This window comes from Ranitomeya imitator, chromosome 6 (assembly GCF_032444005.1).
Source record: "Ranitomeya imitator isolate aRanImi1 chromosome 6, aRanImi1.pri, whole genome shotgun sequence".
NCBI classification, from domain to species: domain Eukaryota; kingdom Metazoa; phylum Chordata; class Amphibia; order Anura; family Dendrobatidae; genus Ranitomeya; species Ranitomeya imitator.
This window is the reverse complement of record NC_091287.1, coordinates 62,635,728-62,657,565: the sequence shown is the minus strand read 5'-3', so window position 1 is coordinate 62,657,565 and position 21,838 is coordinate 62,635,728. Positions and strand designations below refer to the sequence as shown.

Below are 21,838 nucleotides of genomic sequence, written 5' to 3'. Positions count from 1 at the left end.
TCGGACGCCATGTCGCGTTTGGAGAGCCCCTGATGTGCCTAAACAGTGGAAACCCCCAATTCTAACTGAAACCCTAATCCCAACCCTAGCCCTAACCCTAGCACTAATGGGAAAATGGAAATAAATACATTTTTTTACATTTTATTATTTTTCCCTAACTAAGGGGGTGATGAAGGGGGGTTTGATTTACTTTTGTAGCGTTTTTGCATCGCATTATTCTGAGAGCTATAACTTTTTTATTTTTCTGCTGATGATGCTGTATGGCGGCTTTTTTTTTGCGGGACAAGATGACGTTTTCAGCGGTACCATGGTTATTTATATCCGTCGTTTTGATCGCGTGTTATTCCACTTTTTTTTCGCCTGTATGATAATAAAGCGTTGTTTTTTGCCTTGTTTTTTTTTTTTTTTTTTTGCGGTGTTCACTGAAGGGGTTAACTAGTGGGATAGTTTTATAGAGCGGGTCGTTACGGACGCGGCGATACCAAATATGTGTACATTTATTGTTTTTGTTTTTTTTTACATAAATAAATGGATTTATTGGGAAATGTTTTTTTTTTTTTAATTTGGGGATTTTTTTTTACACATTCTATTTTTTTTTTTTATCTTTCTAACATTGTCCCAGGGTGGGACATCACTGTATTAGATCAGATCGTTGATCTGACACTGTGCATCGCACACTGTCAGATCAACGATCTGACAGGCAGCTTAGCTGGCTTCCAGCGCCTGCTCTCAGCAGGCGCCGGGCTAGCCAGGTCACTTCATGACCCGGAAGGAGTCCGGCGGCCATCTTGGATCCGGGGGCTCCTTCCGGGTCACCGGAGCAACGCGATCTCATTGCGTTGCTCCGGTGGGAGAGCGCAGGGAGCCCCCGTCCCTGCGCGATCCCTCTATGCCGCTGTCACTACTGACAGCGGCATCAGAGGGGTTAAATGCCCGCGATCGGCGATAGCGCCGATCGTGGGCATTGCTGCGGGGTGTCAGCTGTCATATACAGCTGACACCCGCACCCGATCACCGCGGCGCTCAGCGCGAGACCGCGGTGATCGGTGCGCCGTACTAGTACTGCAGTGCCGGCAGCGCAGTACTAGTACGGCGCGTGTCGCGAAGGGGTTAAAGTTTAAAAAAAGAAAACCATGAAACTTTTAAATACCCAACCTTTCCTAATATAAAGAAGGAAAAAAACGCATTCCCGGTCCTGTGCAATCATGCCATGTACCTGGAGCGCTTCATCCTGCTGTCTCCTCAGTCTACGAGCTGCAGTCTCCAGAGCTTTGTGGAAGATTGTCTGAATGGCATCAAGGTGTTTATCCAAGTCAGAAGCGGTGTCACTCATCTTCTGAGCCAGGCAGACCTCTGTGATCTCCTTCAATACAGACATTAGCACTGGCAGGCAGTTATAGGACTTCTCTGAGAAACAGAAAATCACACAGCAAATTAGCAGCTCTTAGGATGGGATATTTTCTCTGCTTTTTCACAACAGAATAACCCCACCCCCACCTGATATCACACTCCGGCATCATTCATCATTCTCACCACCTGTGCTGCTGAATTACTCAAAAGACAAGACCCCATTGTGCTGCTTCCATTTTGCACTGACACTCAGATGCTAGGAGAAGTTGGAGACCCCTATTGTGCCCGTCACAGTCTCCATGGAGTATAGTGGAGAGGTCTGAAGGAGGTAAGGAGTTGAGTAAGTAGCACTGTACTAATATCTGAGGGTCTCAGGGATTGTAAAGCACATAGACGTTTATATATAAAGTGCTTTAGCATCATACACATATAGCTTTATAGGGGCTGCTTGTCCACTACTTACACAGCCCCTTCTCAATCCGTATGTTTGCCCCAGTAACATAATAACATTTATACTCCCCTCCAGTGCCAGCGCTGTTTCACGGGGGTCGGCACCGACTCTCCCACCCAGGGATGGCGTGACATAAATCAGTCTTTGGACGAATCGCATACATCCGGAGGCGAGAGCAGCAGTAGGGATCGGGTGATGTAACAATGTCAAGAAACACCCGGGAGAGCCAGTGCAAGTCCTGGAGGAAGTATAAATGTTATTATTTTCCCGAACATTCAGAATAAGGGGCTGCCCGGGTAATAGACAACCCCATTATTACAAAATATGTTCAGATTCAATCCTCCAGGTTTTACATCCGCCATCTTACACTGACACTTGCTATGACTGCAGTCAATCACACCAGTCACACACTCACCTCCTTGCATTATCGATATAGCAATTTGAAGAATTTGTGCATGAAATTCAGGGTCAGCAAGTCCCACCATTACTACATCTTTACAGATAGCCAGGTATGTCTATAAGAAAAAAATAGACATAGAAAAATCATTGACAGAAATATTTATATGACAGCAGGCACATGGCTACATATTATTTGGGAATCTGTTGGCAGTTTTTTGTTATGTAAGCAGAAAGCAGCCTAATGTAGGGGCTGAGTGGTCGATTCCAGTAATGTGTCACATACTAGGCTGCTTGGTGCAGGTTTGATAAAATCAGTTTTTTTTTCTGTTACAGACCTACCAAAAGTTCGAATGCTGAGTATAACCCCACCCACACCCCTGATTGTACAATGTACACAGAAAGCTGCCAATCAGGGGCAGGGTAACATCAGATTACCTGGACTGCCTGGCATATGATCTCTAGTCCTACAGGGATAACCTCCTGCTAATGAAAACTGACTGTATTAAAACTACAGCAAGCTGGTAAGCAAATGACGTAGCTGGAATCAGGATCTCTACCCCTACATCACACTGCTGTTAGTTTAAACAGGAAAAAAAAAAAACGCTAACACACTCCCTTTAAAGGGAATCTGTCACCCCATTTTTCGCCTATAAGCTGCGGCCACCGCCATCAGGGGCTTATCTACAGCATTCTGTAATGCTGTAGATAAGCCCCCGATGTAACCCGAAAGATTATAAAAACAAGTTAGATTATACTCACCCAGGGGCGGTCCCGCTGCGGTGCAGCATTTTATGGGGCATAATCCATGGAGCATCCAATAGGGCCATCAACCTTTATGGAGCATTATATGGGGCATATTATGCTATGGAGCATCTTATGGGGCAATCAACCTTTGTGCAGCATTATATGGGGCATATTTTAATATGGAGCATCTTATGGGGCCATCATTAACATTTTATGCAGCATTATATGGGGCATATTGTAATATGGAAAACACAACCTACTGATGTCTCAATTAATTTTACTTTTAGTGATATCTATTTTTATTTTTGAAATTTACCAGTAGCTGCTGCATTTCCCACCCTAGGCTTATACTTGAGTCAATATGTTTTCCCAGTTTTGTGTGGCAAAATTAGGAGTCTGTGCTTATTCTCTTATTGTGTGTTAGGCTATATTCACGCGGCTCTCGATGTCTATGTAAAAGGTAAACCTGGACCTCAAATAATCCTTTGGAGGATATATTCTGGTGTAACTTTTTTCCACTATAAAAAAAAAAGAAAAGTGCAGTTGGGTAATTTATGCCATTATAGGTCTATAGGCTAGCACATGTTGGAGGTATATGCAGCGTCCCAGGGTCCTGGTTGTTGCAGTAATACCATTCTCCTCTAGGGGGGAGTGATGTTGCGTTTGGAGGCAAAGAAGGACAACTGAATCCAGGTATCACAAACATGTAACACATTTCGCACTCCAGGCCACCAGGAGGAGCTCTGTCCTATTTATTAGGGCACTCTTCACACTTAGGTAAAACTGGTTGCCTGGGGAGGAAGTTAGTTAGTTGCTGGCTGAGCTTCGCTCAGGTAGTTGGTCCCTGACAGGTGGCATCCTGTCAGAGATCGAAGAAGGAGGACACGGAGCTGCGCCTGCCCTGAGAGCTGCAGCTTCTAGAAAGAGACACTGAAGGAGAACTGTATTGTAGAGAGGGTGAATAAGTCGTAGCAAAGGAGTGGATACAAGGAGGAGTTCTGCCCTACACAGGTTGTCTCCTTCTGAGGCGCAGGATCCCGGTAGCCGGAACACCGAGAGAGCAACGATCCTTTATGCCTTGCTCCAGAGACCGGCAGGACAGCTAATTTCACGTTACCTGTCCACTTCTACACCCAGGAGGCAAGGTGGCACCCCTTAGAGGCTGGGGCATGATATAGTCCCTGTAAAACGCCTCAAGCCACCGGTCATACGGGTTTGTCCTATCCATCCAGGAGACAGAGAGAGAGACATAACATCTACAACATCTGTGAGGACCTTATGAGAAGCTTAGCAGTAAGATACTACAACACCGCGGCGCTAGAGGAAGGCTACTGATTTCTACCTGGATGAGGGGACTCTGGACTTGCCTCCAAACCGGCCGGACTTTGCCTGCCCTGTGATCTGGTGCCCTGAACTGTGGATGCTGAAGCCTTCAGTAAAGGTAAAGAGACTGCAACCTTGTGTCCTCGTTCTTCACTGCGCCTCTCACCATCTACACACCGGGAAGCACTGGGGACATACTTCACCTGTGGGAAGGTATACCATCTAGCTGCCATAACATCACCCCAGCGGACCCCTTAAAGCAGCGTCTGTCACCCTGACCGAATACCACAGGTGGCGTCACAAACATTTCCCCTTTAAAGACCTTTCCCTTTTACACGGACGTCCCAGGGCCACAAACCAGGTCAGCCACCGTGAAATCCCCCTGAGAACCGAAGGACCCGGTACAGAGTACCCCGCTGCCCTTGGGGGCGCTCCATATACGTCGGTAAATCTTCCTGTTGTACACCCCCGACGGAAAGATCAAATTAGAAGACTCTTGCATGTGCTGCTTGGAAAAATACCCATTAGTAACTTACAAATTAACAGTTATGAAAGAGCTCACCTTCAGTATTTCTAGACACAAATCAATCTGCTGATCGGAAAAGACTTCACCAGAGCCAAGGAGTGCAAGAAGCTGCTTTTCAATCCAAAACCCCATGTCCTCCAAGACTGACAGATACGTTCTTCCTTCTGAGTTAAACTATAAATCAAAAGCAGAGAGGACGCTTGTCAGCAAGAACCCCTATAATGCCGGCATCGTGAGCCAGCGCCTTCCAGACTAAGAATCACTGTAGTAACATTACCTTGTATTGGAGGTGGATGCTGAGCCTGCAGTACAGGCTGAAGGTCCTCAGGGCAGTTTCTCGAGTGACCTTGTGAGATGCATCATCTGACTGCTTCATAAATGAGAATAGTACCTCCTAAAATAGATAAAGCCGGCATCAGCCAAAAGTCAATTTCATCAATAATATTTCTTGATCATTCATAAGTCCATCACTAGTGTCCAATAATGAAAGTGTAATACAGTTGCAATAAGCAGCATATACATAAGAGCGTACCAAAAACTCAAGTCATCCTTAAAGGATGCTAGGAACAGACTTCTAGATGTAGTGGGAAAGTCAACATGTAAATCAAAGGGTTGTTCTTGTGTTTCAACCCCTGCCTCCCTGTTTGCCATGGTAGAGATGTGGGGTGCAGTCGATGTGTGATCTCCTCTGATAAGATATCGATGACTTATAATACCGATAGGTCATCAAGATTATAACCCCCGAGCACCCCTTTAAGAAGCAGCAAACGGAGCAGTCAGCCATTTCTACATACGCAGATTGAGAGACTTGATTACTTACTTTTACAAGGCCCAGAACTTTTAAAAGACTATTTAACTTTTTTGCTTGTACAGAGAGAAGGTATTCCCGATTCATAGTGTGGGTCAGAATGTACTCCATGTAGTCCAGAGCGAGCTCCGGCTTACTCTCCATCGTATCCTGAATGCGCACTTGTCGTCCAGAATTCTTTTGTCTCTATTGTAAAAAAAAATAAAAAACAACAACACAGTAACTAACTTTAATCCACTAAAGTTTGCCCATTTTGGGCCGCTAGGACAAAGCAATTTTTTTTTTTTATTCCAGGTGCCTTAGGCCCAGATTCCTTTATCAAAGTAATTTCTCCAGATGTCGGGTATTAAATACTTTTATTGTTTAACACAATTCTCAGCCAGATCTGCCTAAGAGGGCGGAGCAAGGAGCAGAGACGCCAACCAGACAATTAGTTCAAAAGTTACCCGGGTGCAGTTTTTTTTTATATAACACACAAAAACAAACTGTGCTTTACTAACCCTTCCCAGGTCCAGTGTGGAGTCTCCACTGCTGCTCCTGGTATCGGATATTGGCAACAGCACGGATGTCACGTCAGCAGCCAATCAGTGAGCACAGCCATTCTGAGTGGTATGTTCGGTCCATACGGGTAGAGCCACTGAGCTCACCGATTCGCTGCAGCACCTTGTCAATTACAGTGACTGCGATCAACGGCAGCAGTAAGGGAGACTCAATGCTGAGCCCGGGGAGAATGAGTACAGCATGGGTATACAAGAAACTGCACCCAGGGATTGGGATTTACTAAACGGGAACAATCCATTTAACTTTATTCTATCCATTATATAATGATCTGGCTCCTTCTCTGCAGTATACACCCCTGGACGGCGTCAGCCTTCTCCAGTTTTGTGCAAAAGCATTAGGAGGAAAGTAACATGAATAACATAATCATGCCTATAAGAAGGCAACTATGTACGAGCTCAAGAAAACAATATGAGAACTCAACAGTAACAACGGCCCGGAAAGAGCAACAGGGTGGAAGATGTGTCCCCCAATTAGAGGCTAAGAGAAAGAGATTTTACGGTGAGTACACAAAAATCTCCTTTACTCTGTCGCCTCGTTGGGGGACACAGGACCATGGGACGTCCCTGGGTGGGAAGCAATGGACGAATATTGTGCAGACAGGTCCCTAAACTTGGGGAACCGCCACCTGCAGAACCTGTCTACCTAGGCTCGCGTCCGCTGAGGACTGGGTATGAACTCTGTAGTGTTTAGTAAACGTGAGTAGGCTAGTCCAAGTGGCCGCCTTACACACTTGTTGTGCCGAATGGCCCAGGAGGCCCCTACCGCCCGTGTAGAGTGTGCCGTAATACCGGCTGGAAGAGGAGAATTCTTAAGGCGGTAGGCCTCTTGTATGGTGGATTTGAACCACCTGGCAAGGGTAGCTTTGGAAGCTGGCAGACCCTTGTGGCCGCCTTCCGGAAGAAAGAAAAAGAGAATCAGACTTCTGGAAGGACAAAGGGAAGGCAGAGAAATTTCGTCATTGAGGTGGAAGTTGGACACAACCTTCGGAAGGAAGGATGGGACCGGACAGAAGACTAGCTTGTCCTGGTGAAAAGCCAGAAAAGGCCGTCTGCAGGAGAGTGCTGTCAGTTCAGACACCCTGCGTTGCGAGGTGTTTGCCACGAGGAAAACCACCTTCTGGGATAGAAGGCGGAGCGGGACCTCCTTAAGGGGTTCGAAGGGTGGTTCCTGCAATGCTGTCAGGACCAGGTTGAGGTCCCACGTTTCTAGTGGTTGTCTGTAGGAACTAATCGGGAAACTCCTTGAAGAAATGTCCTTACTTGCGGCTTGGTAGCAATGTACTTTTGAAAAAGCACTGAGAGGGCTGACACCTGGCTCTTAAGCGAGCCCAGGGACAGCCTGGCCTCCAGACCCGATTGGAGAAAACCAAGTAGTTTGGGGAGGGAATGGGGTCTGGCCACAAGATTCGCACCAGGTAAAGAAAGCTTTCCAGGTACGGTAATAAATCTTGGCAGAGGCTGGCTTCCGTGCCCTGATCATGGTCCTAATGACATCCGGCGAGAGCCCTGCCTTGGTTAGAACCCAGGTTTCAAGGGCCATGCCGTCAAATTGAGGGCCCCTGAGTTCTGGTGGCAGAATGGGCCTTGTGATAGAAGATCCGGGCGGTCGGGGAGACGCCAGGGGGCGCCTACTGTAAGTTGTACGATGTCGGCGTACCATGTACGTCTGGGCCAGTCCGGTGCGATTAGGATGGTTGGAACTCCCTCTTGCTTGATCTTCCTCACCACTCTGGATATCAGGGGGAGAGGTGGAAAAATGTACAGAAGCTGGAACTGGGTCCAGTCCTGAACCAGAGCGTCTGCTAGGAGCGACCATGGATCGTGTGTTCTGGCCATGAAGTTGGAGACCTTGGCATTGAAGTGGGATGCCATTAGGTCCACATCCGGGGTCCCCCAGCGATGGCAGATCTGGCAAAAAAATTTGTGACCACTCTCCTGAGTCTATTCCTTGTCGGTTGAGGAAGTCTGCTTCCCAGTTGTGGATCGCCGAGAGAACCGACCCTGCGTCCTCCGCCCAGTGGAGGATGTGTGACACCTCTCGCATCGCCTGGGTACTGCGGGTCCCCCCTTGGTGATTCACATATGCCACAGCCGTGGCATTGTCTGACTGTATTCTGATGTGAGAGGCTGCCAGTAAGTGATGGAAGGCCCTCAATGCCAGGAGGATGACACGAATTTCCAGGATGTTGATGGTCATGGTCGCTTCCACTGGGGACCACTTGCCCTGTAGTGTAGGTGCACCGCACCCCAACCCGTCAGGATTGCATCGGTGGTCAGAACCTTCAATTGACCTGTGAGAAAGGATTTCCCCTTTGCTAGCAAGGTTGGCTTGAGCCACCAGTGCAGGGACCTCCTGGTTGACGACGTTAGCCGGAACTCCCTGTCGAAAGAGAAAGGGTTCTTGTCCCAGCACTTGAGGATGGCTAGTTGGAGAGGTCTGAGGTGAAACTGGGCAAATGGGACCGCTTCTATTGCTGCCCCCATCCTGCCGAGGACTCTCATGGCAAACCGGAGATCGAGGGGGTTTGCGGAGGAGGGTGCGAACTCCTAGGCGAAGAGCCAGTGCCTTGTCCTTGGGAAGGAGCACTAGACCCCTGGAGGTGTTGAATAGCATTCCCAGGAAGGTCAGAGACTGACTCAGGGTTGGTGATGACTTTTTTAGGTTGACTAACCAGAGTGTCGATTGCGATTGAGACACTGAGCTCGCAGTCCTTCAAGGTGGGAGCCTTGATGAGTAGATCGTCCAGGTATGGAACGACTACTATGCCTCTGGAGTGCAGGACGTCCATGGTGGCTGCCATGACTTTGGTGAACACTCTGGGAGCCGTGGCGAGTCCGAACGGGAGAGCTACAAACTGGTAGTGGTCCTGGTCGATTGCGAACATGAGAAATCACTGATGGGCGGGTGCAATAGGTATATGCAGGTATGCGTCTTGTATGTCTATGGAGGCGAGATATTCTCCCTTCTCCATGGACGCAATGATGGACCGAAGGGACTCCATGCGGAAATGACGGACCCGTACATATTTGTTGAGCTGCTTTAGGTCCAGTATGGGCCGTACGCTGCCTCCTTTCTTGGGAACTACGAATAGATTGGAGTAGAACCCTCGGAAATGCTCGGACGTGGGGACCGGTACTATGACTCATGCTTGAAAAAAGCGAGGAGACCGCTTGGTGGAAGGCACGAGCCTTGGCTGGTGGTTTTGGGGGGACAGAGAGGAAGAATCGGTCCGGTGGGTTGGAGGTGAACTATCTTGTATCCGGAAGACACTAGCTCCCTGACCCACCTGTGTTCTGTAATAGGCAGCCAGACTTGATGAAAGAGCAAAGGTCAGCCGCCTATGGGTGTGGTGTCTTCCGGAGTCCGTTCGTCATGATGAGGAGAAAGTCTGAGATCTTCCTCCTCTGGGCTAAGACTGGCCTGCTTTTGACTGCCAGGTCTTGTCCGACCTTTGCGTCGAACGTGAGTTGTCCCTGCGTGGGGAACGGTTACGATTTTGTGCTGTACGCGAGACGGATCAGCCCGTGGAGTTCCGAAAGGATCGGAATCGAGTTTGGTTACGCTTCTTGTAAGTGCGTTTAGTTTTCAGTTGGTGAATAGAGGTACTCTTACCCCCGGTGGCGTTGGATATCATCGTGTCCAACTGTTCACCGAAAAGTCGCCCACTGAGTAGGGGAGGTGCATGAGGGACATCTTTGAGGCTGCGTCCGCTTTCCATTCCCGCAGCCAGAGGATACGCCGAATTGTGATGGCGTTTGATGCTATCCCCGCTACACCCCTTGCTGAATCCAGAGCTGCATGAAGCATATAATGTGCTACAACTGATATTTGAACTGCTTGGTCCGACAGCTCAGGAGTGGATGCTTGGAGGCCAGCTTGTAAATTTTTGGCCCAGGCCAGAATGGCCTTGGCAGCCCAAACTGAAGCGAAAGCGGGAGCCAGGGATGCCCCTGCAGCCTCGAATATTGAACGAGCCATGCGTTCTACCTGCCGGTCTGCTACGTCTTTGAGGGTTGAGCTATCTGGCAGTGAAAGGAGGGTCTGTGCTGCTAGCCTAGAGACTGGGGGGTCCACTTCGGGTGGATCTGTCCATTCCTTGGTATCCTTCTGCGGGAAGGGGTACCTCGCCTCCAGATATTTGCGATTAGCGATTTTTTTCTCAGGCTGTGAGAGCTGCTTTTTAAGGATCGCCTTAAACTCTGGGTGGTTAGCGAAAACGTTAGGCGGCTTCAGAGCTCCTTCAAAGGAAATCTTGTGTTCTGGGGCCTCTGGTGGCAGATCAGAAATGTCCAGCACCCGATGGATGGAAGATATTATGTCCTCAACTAGCGCTGTATTGCTAGGGGGATTGGGATCAGGGACCCCTCCGTTTCCTTGTCTGAGTCTGTGTCACAGGTGCCTTCCGAATCCTGTGTATCACTGACGCGTCCCCTGTTGGGTGAGCTGGGGCGGAGGCCTTCTCTGGTTGGGGATTGCGGAGATCTGCATTGTCTGGCCCTGGAAGGGAACGGTCTGGATGACCTGGAACTACGGTGTCTATCACTAGAAGGGGATGACCGTGTGCTATGGGATGACACAGATGGACTTGACCTATGGGTCCGCTTGCGTCCTGACCTAGACGTGGATGTGCCAGGGTCGTCCTGTCACTGAGTCAAGCACTCCCTTTGCTGGGTAGCGGTCATAGCCGAGGCATGACTCTGCAGAGCCTGAAGCAATGTGGAGGTTACGTTATCTATAGACTGCGTCATAGATTGCAACACCTGAGTGACCCATTCCGGCGTGGCATTAGGCACCGAAGCATTGGCAGGGGCTTCTTGTGGCTCTGACACAGTGGTCTGGATGCAGTCCTAGCAGTGTGGGTACGTGCTGCCACTGGGGAGAGCGGTCCTGCAGGCTGTGCAGAATGCATAATAGCAGTCCTGCCTGGTTCTCTTGGACCTTGAGCACGGCATAGTGCACAGAGTGCAGAAGGGCTGGCTATGCAGAGGACCCTACAGAGTGGCTATGCAGAGGAGCCTATAGGGGGTCTTATAGGAATATGGATTCACAGCCGAGTAGAAAACCCAGCTGTGATCTTACCCCACCAGCTTGCCCCTAGGTCCAGCGCCGAAGATCCACAGTCCTGTGCCCCCCGGAGACTGGCTGGCCTGGTCCTGCTGACCGGGAGATGCAGGGTTAATCCTTGTCCTGCAGCAGAAATGGCCGCCGAGAAGAAGAGGAAGGGGGAGGAGGCGGCAAAGAGCTGAAAAAGGGTGGCAGAGCTGTGTAAAAAACGCGCCCTGTCTCGATCCGGCCCCTCTGACACTGTAGAGTGTCATATTTATCATCTGGGGGCGGGCCGGTGGGCGGAGAGGAGGCGGTGGCTTCAGCTAGGCCGAAGCCGCGGCCTTAATTAGATGCCTGATGCCCAGAAAGGCTCCAGGCCAGCGCAGAAGTCCAGGAGGGGGTCGGATCTGAACCGGACCCCCCATCCCCCCCCCCCCCCTCGGGATTTAAGGGCAGGATAGCGGTGGGGCTATAAGCGGAAAGGGGGCCCTGTGAGGGGAGGGGTCCCCCTGAGGCAGTATAGAGCTGGTGCTGCTGCAGAGACAGGGGCGAAGGGAGTCCTGTGTCTCTATTGTGCCATGCCTGCCTGCACTCCCCCCGGCCCCGACAGGAGCCCGCAGCTGGGCTGGGGTCCCTGGATGCAGGCACAGTGTGCTGGCCCATGCTGCTGGGAGCTGCGGAGTCCTGCCTGTACAGGCCCTACCTGAGGCGTCTCAACCTAATGCCCCCAGAGGGGAATTACGGAGGGTGCTGCTATGACCTTCAGGGGGCTTTATCCTCGCCTCGCCCTCAACCCAGAAACCAAAAGGAATTGGGGAAGGGGGGGTCTCGACTTTGAACCAGCACCCGAGGGACTGGGGAAGGAGCGACATGGGGAACAGCTATCTCGACTTCAACAGGGCACCCCGTAATAGGGGGCCGGGGAAGGAGCCATGTCGGGAGACTCTCGCAGGAGACCCACTTTTCTTCTTCTGTGATCCTGTCGGAAAAAACAGAGTTAAAAAAAAAAAAGTTTTAGGTGTGCCTCCTATGCGACACTAAGCAAAAACTGGAGAAGGCTGACGCCGTCCAGGGGTGTATACTGCCGAGGAGGAGCCACGGTTAATCTTTTTCAGATTATGCATAGTGTCGCCTCCTAGTGGACAGCAGCATAAGACCCATGGTCCTGTGTCCCCCAATAAGGCGACAGAGTAAGCAAACCTTTAACCAGCTGTATTGCTGATAAAATGAATATGTTAGAGGTCTCAAATGAATGGCAATATATATGATCTTTTTTTTACCTCCCAAATTTTTTATTCTTTTTTTACAACTTAAATAAAAAGCTCCAAGACCTAGACAAATGTATTATCTCAGTAATCATTCTGTCCTGGAGATTTGTGCTAGGTCATTTTATCCTGCACAATAAACATAGGGGGGAAAAAAATCTATGGTGGAATTGCAATTTTTCTTCTTCTTTTTTTTTTTTTACATTTCGCAGCACTGGAAATTTTTGTTATGACTTGAACGAAGAGGTGGTGCATTATATACACGATGCCGAAAGTTCTGGTCAGTGCTGGTAATTGCAGCCATACTATGGATGATAAATAACGCCTGATATACGGTGAGGCGACTTAGCCTTCCAATTGCTAGATGTGACTGAACAGAAAGGAGCATCATAAAAGTGTCCGCAATCATGGCATATTGCCTCTCTTAGACAAGTAGCACGGTCTTTCTTCACTGAACTTCGGTTTTAGCCAGCGTTACCTTTTTCTCTGGGAAGGTTTCGGACATCCAATCATTTATAAGCTCCAGTATGTGGCTCACTTGCCCCCAGCGACACAGGCAGTCTATGAGAGTGGCGTACTTGTTTTCTTCAGCACCGGTGTGCAGGTTTCGGAGCTTAGAAAGAACAGAACAACTAGAGGATAATGGAGATACGAAATGCATGTGTAAGTAAAAGGTTTAATAGTAAACACAGATAATGCCAAGCATCTGAGTAATGCGTACCTGAATGTAGGAACGGCAGATGGAGGCATAAAAGAAGCCAAGATTATTAATGCTACAGTGCAGCGCTCATCCTGCAGGTAAAACAGGGAAGGCACATTATGTTACTGGAATAAATGGAGCATTTACACAGGAAGGACTCGCATGTAGTGATAGAAAAACCCTTCTATGGAGGAATATAGACAAATGATGGGGAGAATGTCAGCTATTAAAACTGCAAGCTTCAGGACACAATTTGTGGCATCACAACTAGTGATGAGTGAGCGTGCTCGGATATGGGGTTATCAGAGCACGCACGTGTCCTAATAGAGTATTTTTGACGTGCTCAAAAAAAATGCTCGAGTTGTAGCAGCTGTTGTCTCATGTCTGTTCGACAGCCGCCACGCATGCAGAGATAGCCTGTTTATTAGGCAATCCATATATGTATTGCGGCTGTGGAACATCTGCGAGACATGCAGCAGGAGCGACTCAAGCATTTATTCCGAGCACGTCAAAAATACTCGATTAGGACACGTGCGTGCTCCTCGGATAACACCTTTTCCGAGCACGCTCACTCATCATTAATCAACCATCAATTATCCCAACATCATAATAAGAAATTACTGCTAGTTGTAAAGTGAAAAGCACAATGGCCCTCGCGGGAAGTCCGGCCTGGATGCCCCCAGCACCGATCCCAGAGCTGCTCATGATATAACGGAGATGATGGTCCCCAGGAGCAGCCGATGTGAAGACTCAGTTTTCGGATGAGTTCACCTCCTGTTACAGAGACAGACACGTACCTTAAATGCTCTGAAGTACTCAGGCAACACGGTGGCAAATTTGCTTATTGTGTACTTTTTGGCCTCTTCATTCTGATCAAGAGCTTTTTTGATACTTTGCCACAAGATTACCACAATTTCAATTAAACTGGCCATGGATGCGGCATCTTCGACAGACAGCACATTTTCCAATACCTGAAAAATAAACAAAATGTCAATATTCTGCAGCAAAGCCCAAAGTACTTTGAAAGATTAAACATTTAGGGGACATGCACAAGAGGCGGTAAAGGTGAGACATATACGGTACAAAAGATTTTTAAAGAGAATCTGCCACCAAGTTTTTACTACCCCATTTGAGAGCAGTATGAAGTAGGGGCAGGGACCCTAATTCCAGTGATGTGTCACTTACTGGGCTGCTTGTTGTAGTTTTGATTTAAAACTTTCATCTGCCGCATGTTTAACTGTTCCCTGAATGCTGAGCTCTGCATAACCCTGCACACACCACTGAATGGTAGCTTTCTGTGTACACTGTTAATGGGCAGAAAGCTGACTAATCAGTGGTGGGGTTCGACTACCTGACAGCATGCCAAGTAGTCCTCTAGTAAAAATATCCTGCTGATAAGACAGTGACTTTGTATAAACTACACTAAGCAGCCCAGTAAGTGACATCGCTGGAATCAGAGTTTCTGCCCCTACATCAAGCTGCTCTCAGATTAGGTAGTAAAAACCTGGTTACACGTTCCCTCTAATAGATTTATAGTTATTTCAAATCGATGACTGCAATCATGCTTTCTTCATCGCTTCATTGGGAGACACAGGTAACCATGGGTGTATGCTGCTGTCGCCAGGAGGCTGACACTATGCAAAAAGCTGCAGCAACATTACAGCCTGTGTGAACAAACCCTTAAAGGAGACTGTCAGCACAGGAGCTCGGTGCATCATGGCATGGGCAAACACAGGGCTGGCGTCAGCACCTGGGCAAATGCCGGGGCCCTGGCGAGACGGGGGGCCCATTTATGGTAGTGCACTACATCCCTGCTGTGTGTGACTACAGTGACTCAGACTACTCAGTCATTCAAATCCCTCATCCCCGGTGCCCAGCGGCGCCTCGGAAGCAGGCGGCACAGAGATCTAAGGGTTTCGCTGGCGCCTGGCGCTGCGCAGCTGCAATACTCACCTCCGCCGGCCCGTCACCATGGATACAATACAAAGAGAGTCACTTCCGGGCGACGCCGGGTCATCTGTCCTGTCACTTCCGGTCGGCTCGTCATCCTAAGAGCCGGCAAGAAGAGCACAGAGAAGATCATCGGATCACATCCATTCCGTTCATTCGCGCTGGTTCCATTCCATTCCACTTCCAGGACAGGTTCAGGCTCCAGCAGCGGCAGCGCCAAGCAGGAGAAGACGAGCAGCAGCTGCAGTCAGGACTCAGTGAAGCAGTGAGTGAGTGACTCGTCTTCGGTGACGGTCCCAACGCTGCGCATTGCGGGGGCGGGGGGAATGGGATGCAGCCTACCCCCCAGAGCAGCTTCACGTGCAGATCATCACCGTGTCACATTACAGCAGAGCGCTTCCGGCCCGGTAATATATGAGCAGTCTCTGTCTCGTACAATGAGATGTGTATACCGAACTTGTAGTCCTCCAATAGCTGATAAGTCACATGGTCACCTTATTACTCCCATGCAGCTTGGTAACCGAGTCCTTAGTTACAGCTTTTGTTAACAGGAATTTGTCTTCAGTTTAGTGTGCAGAGCTAAATATTGGCGGCCATTTTCCCAAAGACCAGACTGCATGTATTCCAATATCAGCGACCATGGCAATATGGCGGACATAGTGAGGACACAAACGATGCTAGTGTTAGCAAGAAAAACCTCAGTGCAGCTGAAGGAGCGAGTGAGAGGAGCATAGCTGATAGAGGTAGTCCGGGTGTAGAAATGTGGGATTTAGTGCGGAGCCTGGGCCTGCTGCGTTCATCCTAATGTCAAGCTGTTTGCTTGCTTCATTCAGAGTTTGTGAACCAGGCCTTTCCTGGTTTCTGATCCTGTTATATACTAGGTATGTGGGCTGCCTGTGTTATATACTACGTGGCTGTGCTATATAATACGTGGCTGGGCAATATATTATGTGGCTGTGCAATATACCACGTGGCTGAGCAATAAACTACGTGTCTGTGCTATATACTACATGGCTGTGCTATATACTACGTGGCTGTGCTATATACTATGTGTCTGTGCTATATACTATGTGTCTGTGCTATATGCTACGTGGCTGGGCAATATACTACGTGGCTGGGCAATATACTACGTGTCTGTGCTGTATACTACGTAGCCTGTGCTATTTAGTACGTGGCTGTGTTATATACTACGTGGCTGTGTTATATACTACGTGGGCTGTGCTATACGCTACATGGGCTGTGCTATATTTCTCTGCTGTATCTGTGCATCATGAATCGTGGTATGTGTTAAAGAGGGGGGCCCGCTGAGACTCTTTCGCCCGGGGCCCTCAAAAACCTGGAGCTGGCCCTGGGCAAACATTTAAGTGCACCTTCACATCTGTTTGTTTTCTCTCCATCTCCACCACTTCTTTGATTTACAGCGCTGGCTTCATAGAGAAGGGCGTAAATAGAAGATAAGCAGGCAGGTGGGAAGGTGAACTTTATGGGAGCATTCCCATCTCCAATATCCTATCCCAATATGTACTAGGTGTAATAATAATATGAGCAATATTAGCAAATACCTCCAATTAGAAACGTAGCATAGTTTTTCTGATTACCTATGTCTCTTTCCTCATGTGCAGGCATTGCAGGACCTTATGTATCCATGGTTACGACCACTGATATAATGACAGTTAGTTGGCTAGTTGCTACTGGATGTACCAAGGATACCCAAGATCTTGCAATGCCTGCACATCAAGAAAGACATAGCAAATCAGGAAAACTATACATTTCTAATTGGAGGTATTTGCTAATATTATACCTACTACATATTGTGAAGGCTCTTGGAGATGGGAGTACCCCTTTAAATGTCTGGCCCCACCATGTAGTTGAGATTAGCGGGGATCCCAGCAGTCAGACCCCCACAGATCAGGAAGTTATCACCTTATACCATGGCTATTGACTGCTTCTAAACATGGGAATAGCCAGCTAAAGAGCATCTATCATGTTCATAAAGTGAGTTTTATGAATCAACATTATTCTAATCAGTCCAAATTACATGAAAACCTGCAACAGAAAATATGCCCCTCACGTTACCATTACAAATATTGCAGCATTAGGGACGGTATACGATTCTAGAAAGCAAACACTTCTGTATACCGCAGAAGTTCCCACTTACACTCTTGTTCGTTCTCTTTCCAGGCTCACTTTCGTTGCCATCATAATTCTCCTCCTCCTCATCGTTCATCTCATCTGCATTACAAATGGTTTTCTGCAAGCAGGAATTCAAGCAGCGTCTTATAATGAGCATTAGTTTCACTGAAGAAGTAAAAATAATGCTGTCAGATAATCAACAGTGATGCCGACTGATAATACAGAAAAGTGGCGCGTTTACCTATATTGGTGGGGGCAGTGTGCTCATAGGTGTACTGATAAAACGTCCGCGCAGCTGTGGGGTTCATCTGAATAAGTGCTACACATCGTTCACACCAAACTTCCTCTGGTTCATTGACAGGAAAGAAGGAATGAAACATAAGATTGACAAGGCGGCGACAAACAGGTCGTGAATCCATTTCAAGGCGGGCCAACAGGTGTTCCATGGGGCACAATTTCCAAAACTGAAACCATAAAACATTAAGGTGGCTTTAGGATTATAATAAAATATTCACAGTATATCATATACACAAACTACTCTATAACAGGTATAGAAAAAAAATGTGGCTAAGGCTACGTTCACATTTGCGGCTTTGGACGCAGCGTCGTGGACGCAACGCACGAAAGACGCAAGTAGAACGCATGCATTTTTGACGCATGCGTTCAACCCTTTTTTACCATATAGGGTCTTTTCATTTTTTTTTTTTTTAAAGTAAAGAACGCATGCGTCCTACAACACACAACAACGCAAGTACTTGCGTCTTCTGCGCTGCCAATACACTTCAATGGAGGTTTTGAAGCTTCGACGATGCAAATACAACGCAAGTGCGACGCAAGCGTTTTTAAAAATTTTGGACGCATAAAAAATGCAACATGTTGCGTTTGCAACGCACTGCCAGGTGTGTCGAAAGGACGCATGCGTCGCAAAACGCACCGAAACGCATGAAAACGAACGCACATGCGTCCCCAATGTTAAAGATAGGGAAGCATGACACGTGCGTTGTTTTGTGGCGACGCCGCTGCGTCCAAAGCCGCAAATGTGAACGTAGCCTAAGAAGGCTTCCAAAGGAGACGTTTTAAAACTATCTATTAACAAAAGGCAATGTGAATGAACAAAAGATAAATGTAAAACAAGTCAATGTTCTTCTAGTCAAAACTGTAGAGAAGTCGGGGTTCTGTAATATGTTCTGGAGTAGCCAATTATACCAAACGGGCAATAATGATTATAATTTCATATGTAGGTGGAAAGACAGCTATTAACTGAAACAACTGTGCGAGAGGGTTAACATTAGGTGAGGAACAACAAAACTCTGCTTCAAGGGTGAGGTTGTGGAAGACAGTTTGAGGTCACAGGTCTGACAACATGGCAAGACTAAGCACAGTAACAAGATATAGGGAACAATCTGCAGAGAAGAATTGGTTCTCTCTGTGTAAGGTAGACATAGCCCTAGTATTACATATTCCGGAGGTGAATGACCATTCAGGGTGTAAGCAAAGGAAATTGCAGCAGATCTAACCCATCTGGCTAGAGACCCTTTTGTTGCCACTTGACCACTTTTGAGATCGTGTGTGGGGTAGAATGCTCCTGTGGTCTTAAACCTCCAGGCGTCTGTTCTTCTATTTCATAGAGACTTTACTTAATTTTTAGTTCACATTTTTGTGAAGATCTTACCTTTGCATCTAGGGATGCAAGATACATGATACTCCATATGAGTGCAGAGCTAGGATATCACTCCATATAATCAAACAAAAAAGAAAAAGGAATCCGCCACTTACAAGTGTGCAAATGGAAGATGATGCTGTACTAAAAGTGCAATCCATGATCAGCGCCGATCATTTGGGGCTGCTATCAGATACTAACAGAGCACTGCACTCCGCTCTCTTATCATGATAGCAATCTATCTGAAAAATAGGTCCGAGTTTTAAGAGCGAAACGTTACTTATTTTTTAATTGGATTTCTAATAAAGCAACATCTTCCTTTTGCACATTTGGGAGTGTCCGAATCCTTGGCAGCTGCTCGGGTAGTGTCCTGAAGGATTGCTATTCTTCCTTTACAGTACTAGTATTAGTTTTCACACCTCAGAAAAGTTTTAGGATGTTCAATGGTTCTTGTAGTCCCAAATGAAGCAACCGAGAAATGAAGATTTTTGGTAGTCACTGTAAAATCTGTCGTAGTCATTCATTGATCAGGATAGAAATTAGAATAGCGAGACCTCATAGCTTCCTGTTGATGTACTAGGAAGTTTTCTATGCCTAAACACCTAGAATAAACTCTTAACTTCAGCCTTAAGTATAGATTGTAGACCTTGTATCAATGATGGGGATTCTTCCGTTAGTCTCCTACCAATACACTGCTGACATAGCCTTTTTTCATATGCGGGTAAAAGGTTACTCTTACAAAGGGAATGTCCTTTACTATTTGTCTGAATAGGCCTGTCCTAAAATACAGGCAACTATGATATACCAATAGTCTTGGGCAAAAATACAAAAAGTAACTTACCCAGTCTCTGAGCAGTTAACTACTACAGCTACAGAGTGAGCTTTTAAATTTGGCACTTTAGGAGCACTAATCCAGCAATTTATCTGGAAACGCACTCCCCAACCAGTCAGGAACACCTACCAAGCCACGCTTTCCTGAAGTGACCTCTAACGTTTTGATGTTGGGTCAGCATCTCCTACCACTCATGTGCACCAAGGCGGACCCGGCGCTGCACCCTCAGATACCGGAAGCGATGTGCAGATGCCACTGCGTCTCAACTTGAATGAGCACCTGACTCATCACATGCAGACTCTAAAAATGCCCCTAGATGTCCCACGTTGGCCCAGTGTCAGTATGTCTAGGACACAAAAGGACCCAGACATCACAATGGATCAGACTAATGGGGTCAAGCCCGTCTTTCTGCCAGACCCTGCAACTTTCAGCAGCAGCTACCCCCCAGGTAACAAGAACTACCTCTGGCAATCCAGGGACAATAGCTCTCCCTCCAAGGGCAGGAAACCACTGAAGTATAGACAGAGGCTTAGCCTTAAGGTACCGTCACACTCAGCGATGCTGCAGCGATATAGACAACGAGCCGATCACTGCAGCGTCGCTGTTTAGGTCGCTGTAGAGACGTCAAACACAGCAACTCCAGAACGATGCAGGAGCGATCCAGTGACGTAACGGCGACACACTTCTCGTTCTCGCTGGTTGTTAGCTCCACGTAAAACGTTGCTGGCATCGTTGCTTTTGATGTCAAACATGACGAACCACGCCGACCTGGCGACGAAATAAAGTTCTGGACTCCTAGCTCCGACCAGCGATGGCACAGCGGGATCCAGATCGCTGCTGCGTGTCAAACACAACGAGATCGCTATCCAGGACGCTGCAACGTCACGGATCGTTGTCAATCTCGTTGTAAAGTTGCTGAGTGTGACGGTACCTTTAGAAATCTGCACATTTCCTGTGGATCCTTTTGTTCTTTGCTGCTGTTGTGGGGATGGGAAAACACATGCAGATACTTATCCATCATGCAATACCATCAAGGAGACATCTGTTTGGCTCCAAATCTATTCTGCAGCAAGAATGTGACCCCAAACCTACAGCTTATGTCACTAATAACTATCTACAGCATATAGAAGAACAAGGAGTCCTGGAAGTGAAGATATGGAAAGCATTCTTACTTTGCAGATATATATATATACATACATACACATATGCACACACACAGTATCATACGGCACATTATAATAAGATAAATGTGCGTGTGCTCACGGTCTCGGGGATATGATGGGGTGTTGTGACTCCGGCGCCCAATCAGCACTGATGTCACTGTCTCCGCCTTCGGACAAACTGAACAAGAAGATGAAGCCAGAGATCAGCTGCAGCCCGGACGTCCTCTTCATGTTCAGTTTGTCCGAAGGCGGAGACAGTGACATTAGTGCTGATTGGGCAATGGGCATCACGTGACAATCCACCGCATCACAGCCCCGAAACCGCGAGTGCTGAGACAGCGGGAATGGTGCCGGCACGGGAGGCGAGTATAGGCTTCATTATTTTATCAGGGCCGAACATTTAGTTTAAGAAGGGGTTGTCCTAGTAGTGGACAACACTTTTAAAGTATCTATCATATCCCAGTTTTAGGTGCAAAATCACAATTTCTGAGCTTATTAACTTTTTCCAACATCATTATAGCAGTCTGCACTCTGATACTAAGCAATATGTCCCCTACTTAGACATTGGCATAAAAGATACCATACTCGTATTGTGTAATGGCCACTTTAAGGAGTAGCTAAAGTACGCAGCAAGTTCCTATTACTATACCTGTTTTGTATTTAGAGGCCTAGACACTCATTTGATGTTTCTGTCCCTAAAGCTTGGCATTATATGTTAGCAGCCGAAAGGCTACAGTACATTAAGGAACCACATGTAATTAATAATGCAATACCTTCGCAGCTCGGAGGGCTTTTATCTTTATCAGCATATCAACAAAAGCCACACGGACCTTCTCCGAATGATCGTGGAGACTGTTTTTCAGTACTGGCAGCATCTGTTCCAATAACGGATGACTCAATTTGTTCTCCAAAAGATAGAGCATACAC

The 21,838-nt window shown here is 47.5% G+C and overlaps 1 protein-coding gene across 2 annotated transcripts in view; it reads right to left on the bottom strand.

Annotated features, from left to right (window-relative positions):
* NCAPG2 (non-SMC condensin II complex subunit G2) overlaps nucleotides 1–21,838 on the bottom strand; it is a 110,643-nt gene that overhangs the window by 19,886 nt on the left and 68,919 nt on the right. Inside the window, exons 13-23 of one of the 2 annotated variants that reach the window (XM_069729715.1) lie at nucleotides 21,685–21,837; nucleotides 17,498–17,720; nucleotides 17,282–17,421; nucleotides 13,971–14,144; nucleotides 13,195–13,265; nucleotides 12,952–13,105; nucleotides 5,614–5,787; nucleotides 5,071–5,187; nucleotides 4,830–4,967; nucleotides 2,217–2,316; nucleotides 1,217–1,407 (exon numbers count right to left, since the gene is read on the bottom strand). In XM_069729715.1, the coding sequence (XP_069585816.1) occupies nucleotides 1,217–1,407; nucleotides 2,217–2,316; nucleotides 4,830–4,967; nucleotides 5,071–5,187; nucleotides 5,614–5,787; nucleotides 12,952–13,105; nucleotides 13,195–13,265; nucleotides 13,971–14,144; nucleotides 17,282–17,421; nucleotides 17,498–17,720; nucleotides 21,685–21,837 (1,635 nt within the window). Of the gene's footprint in view, nucleotides 1–1,216; nucleotides 1,408–1,878; nucleotides 2,040–2,216; nucleotides 2,317–4,829; nucleotides 4,968–5,070; nucleotides 5,188–5,613; nucleotides 5,788–12,951; nucleotides 13,106–13,194; nucleotides 13,266–13,970; nucleotides 14,145–17,281; nucleotides 17,422–17,497; nucleotides 17,721–21,684; nucleotide 21,838 lie in introns of those variants that run through there. The other variant, XM_069729717.1, reaches the window with a different exon arrangement.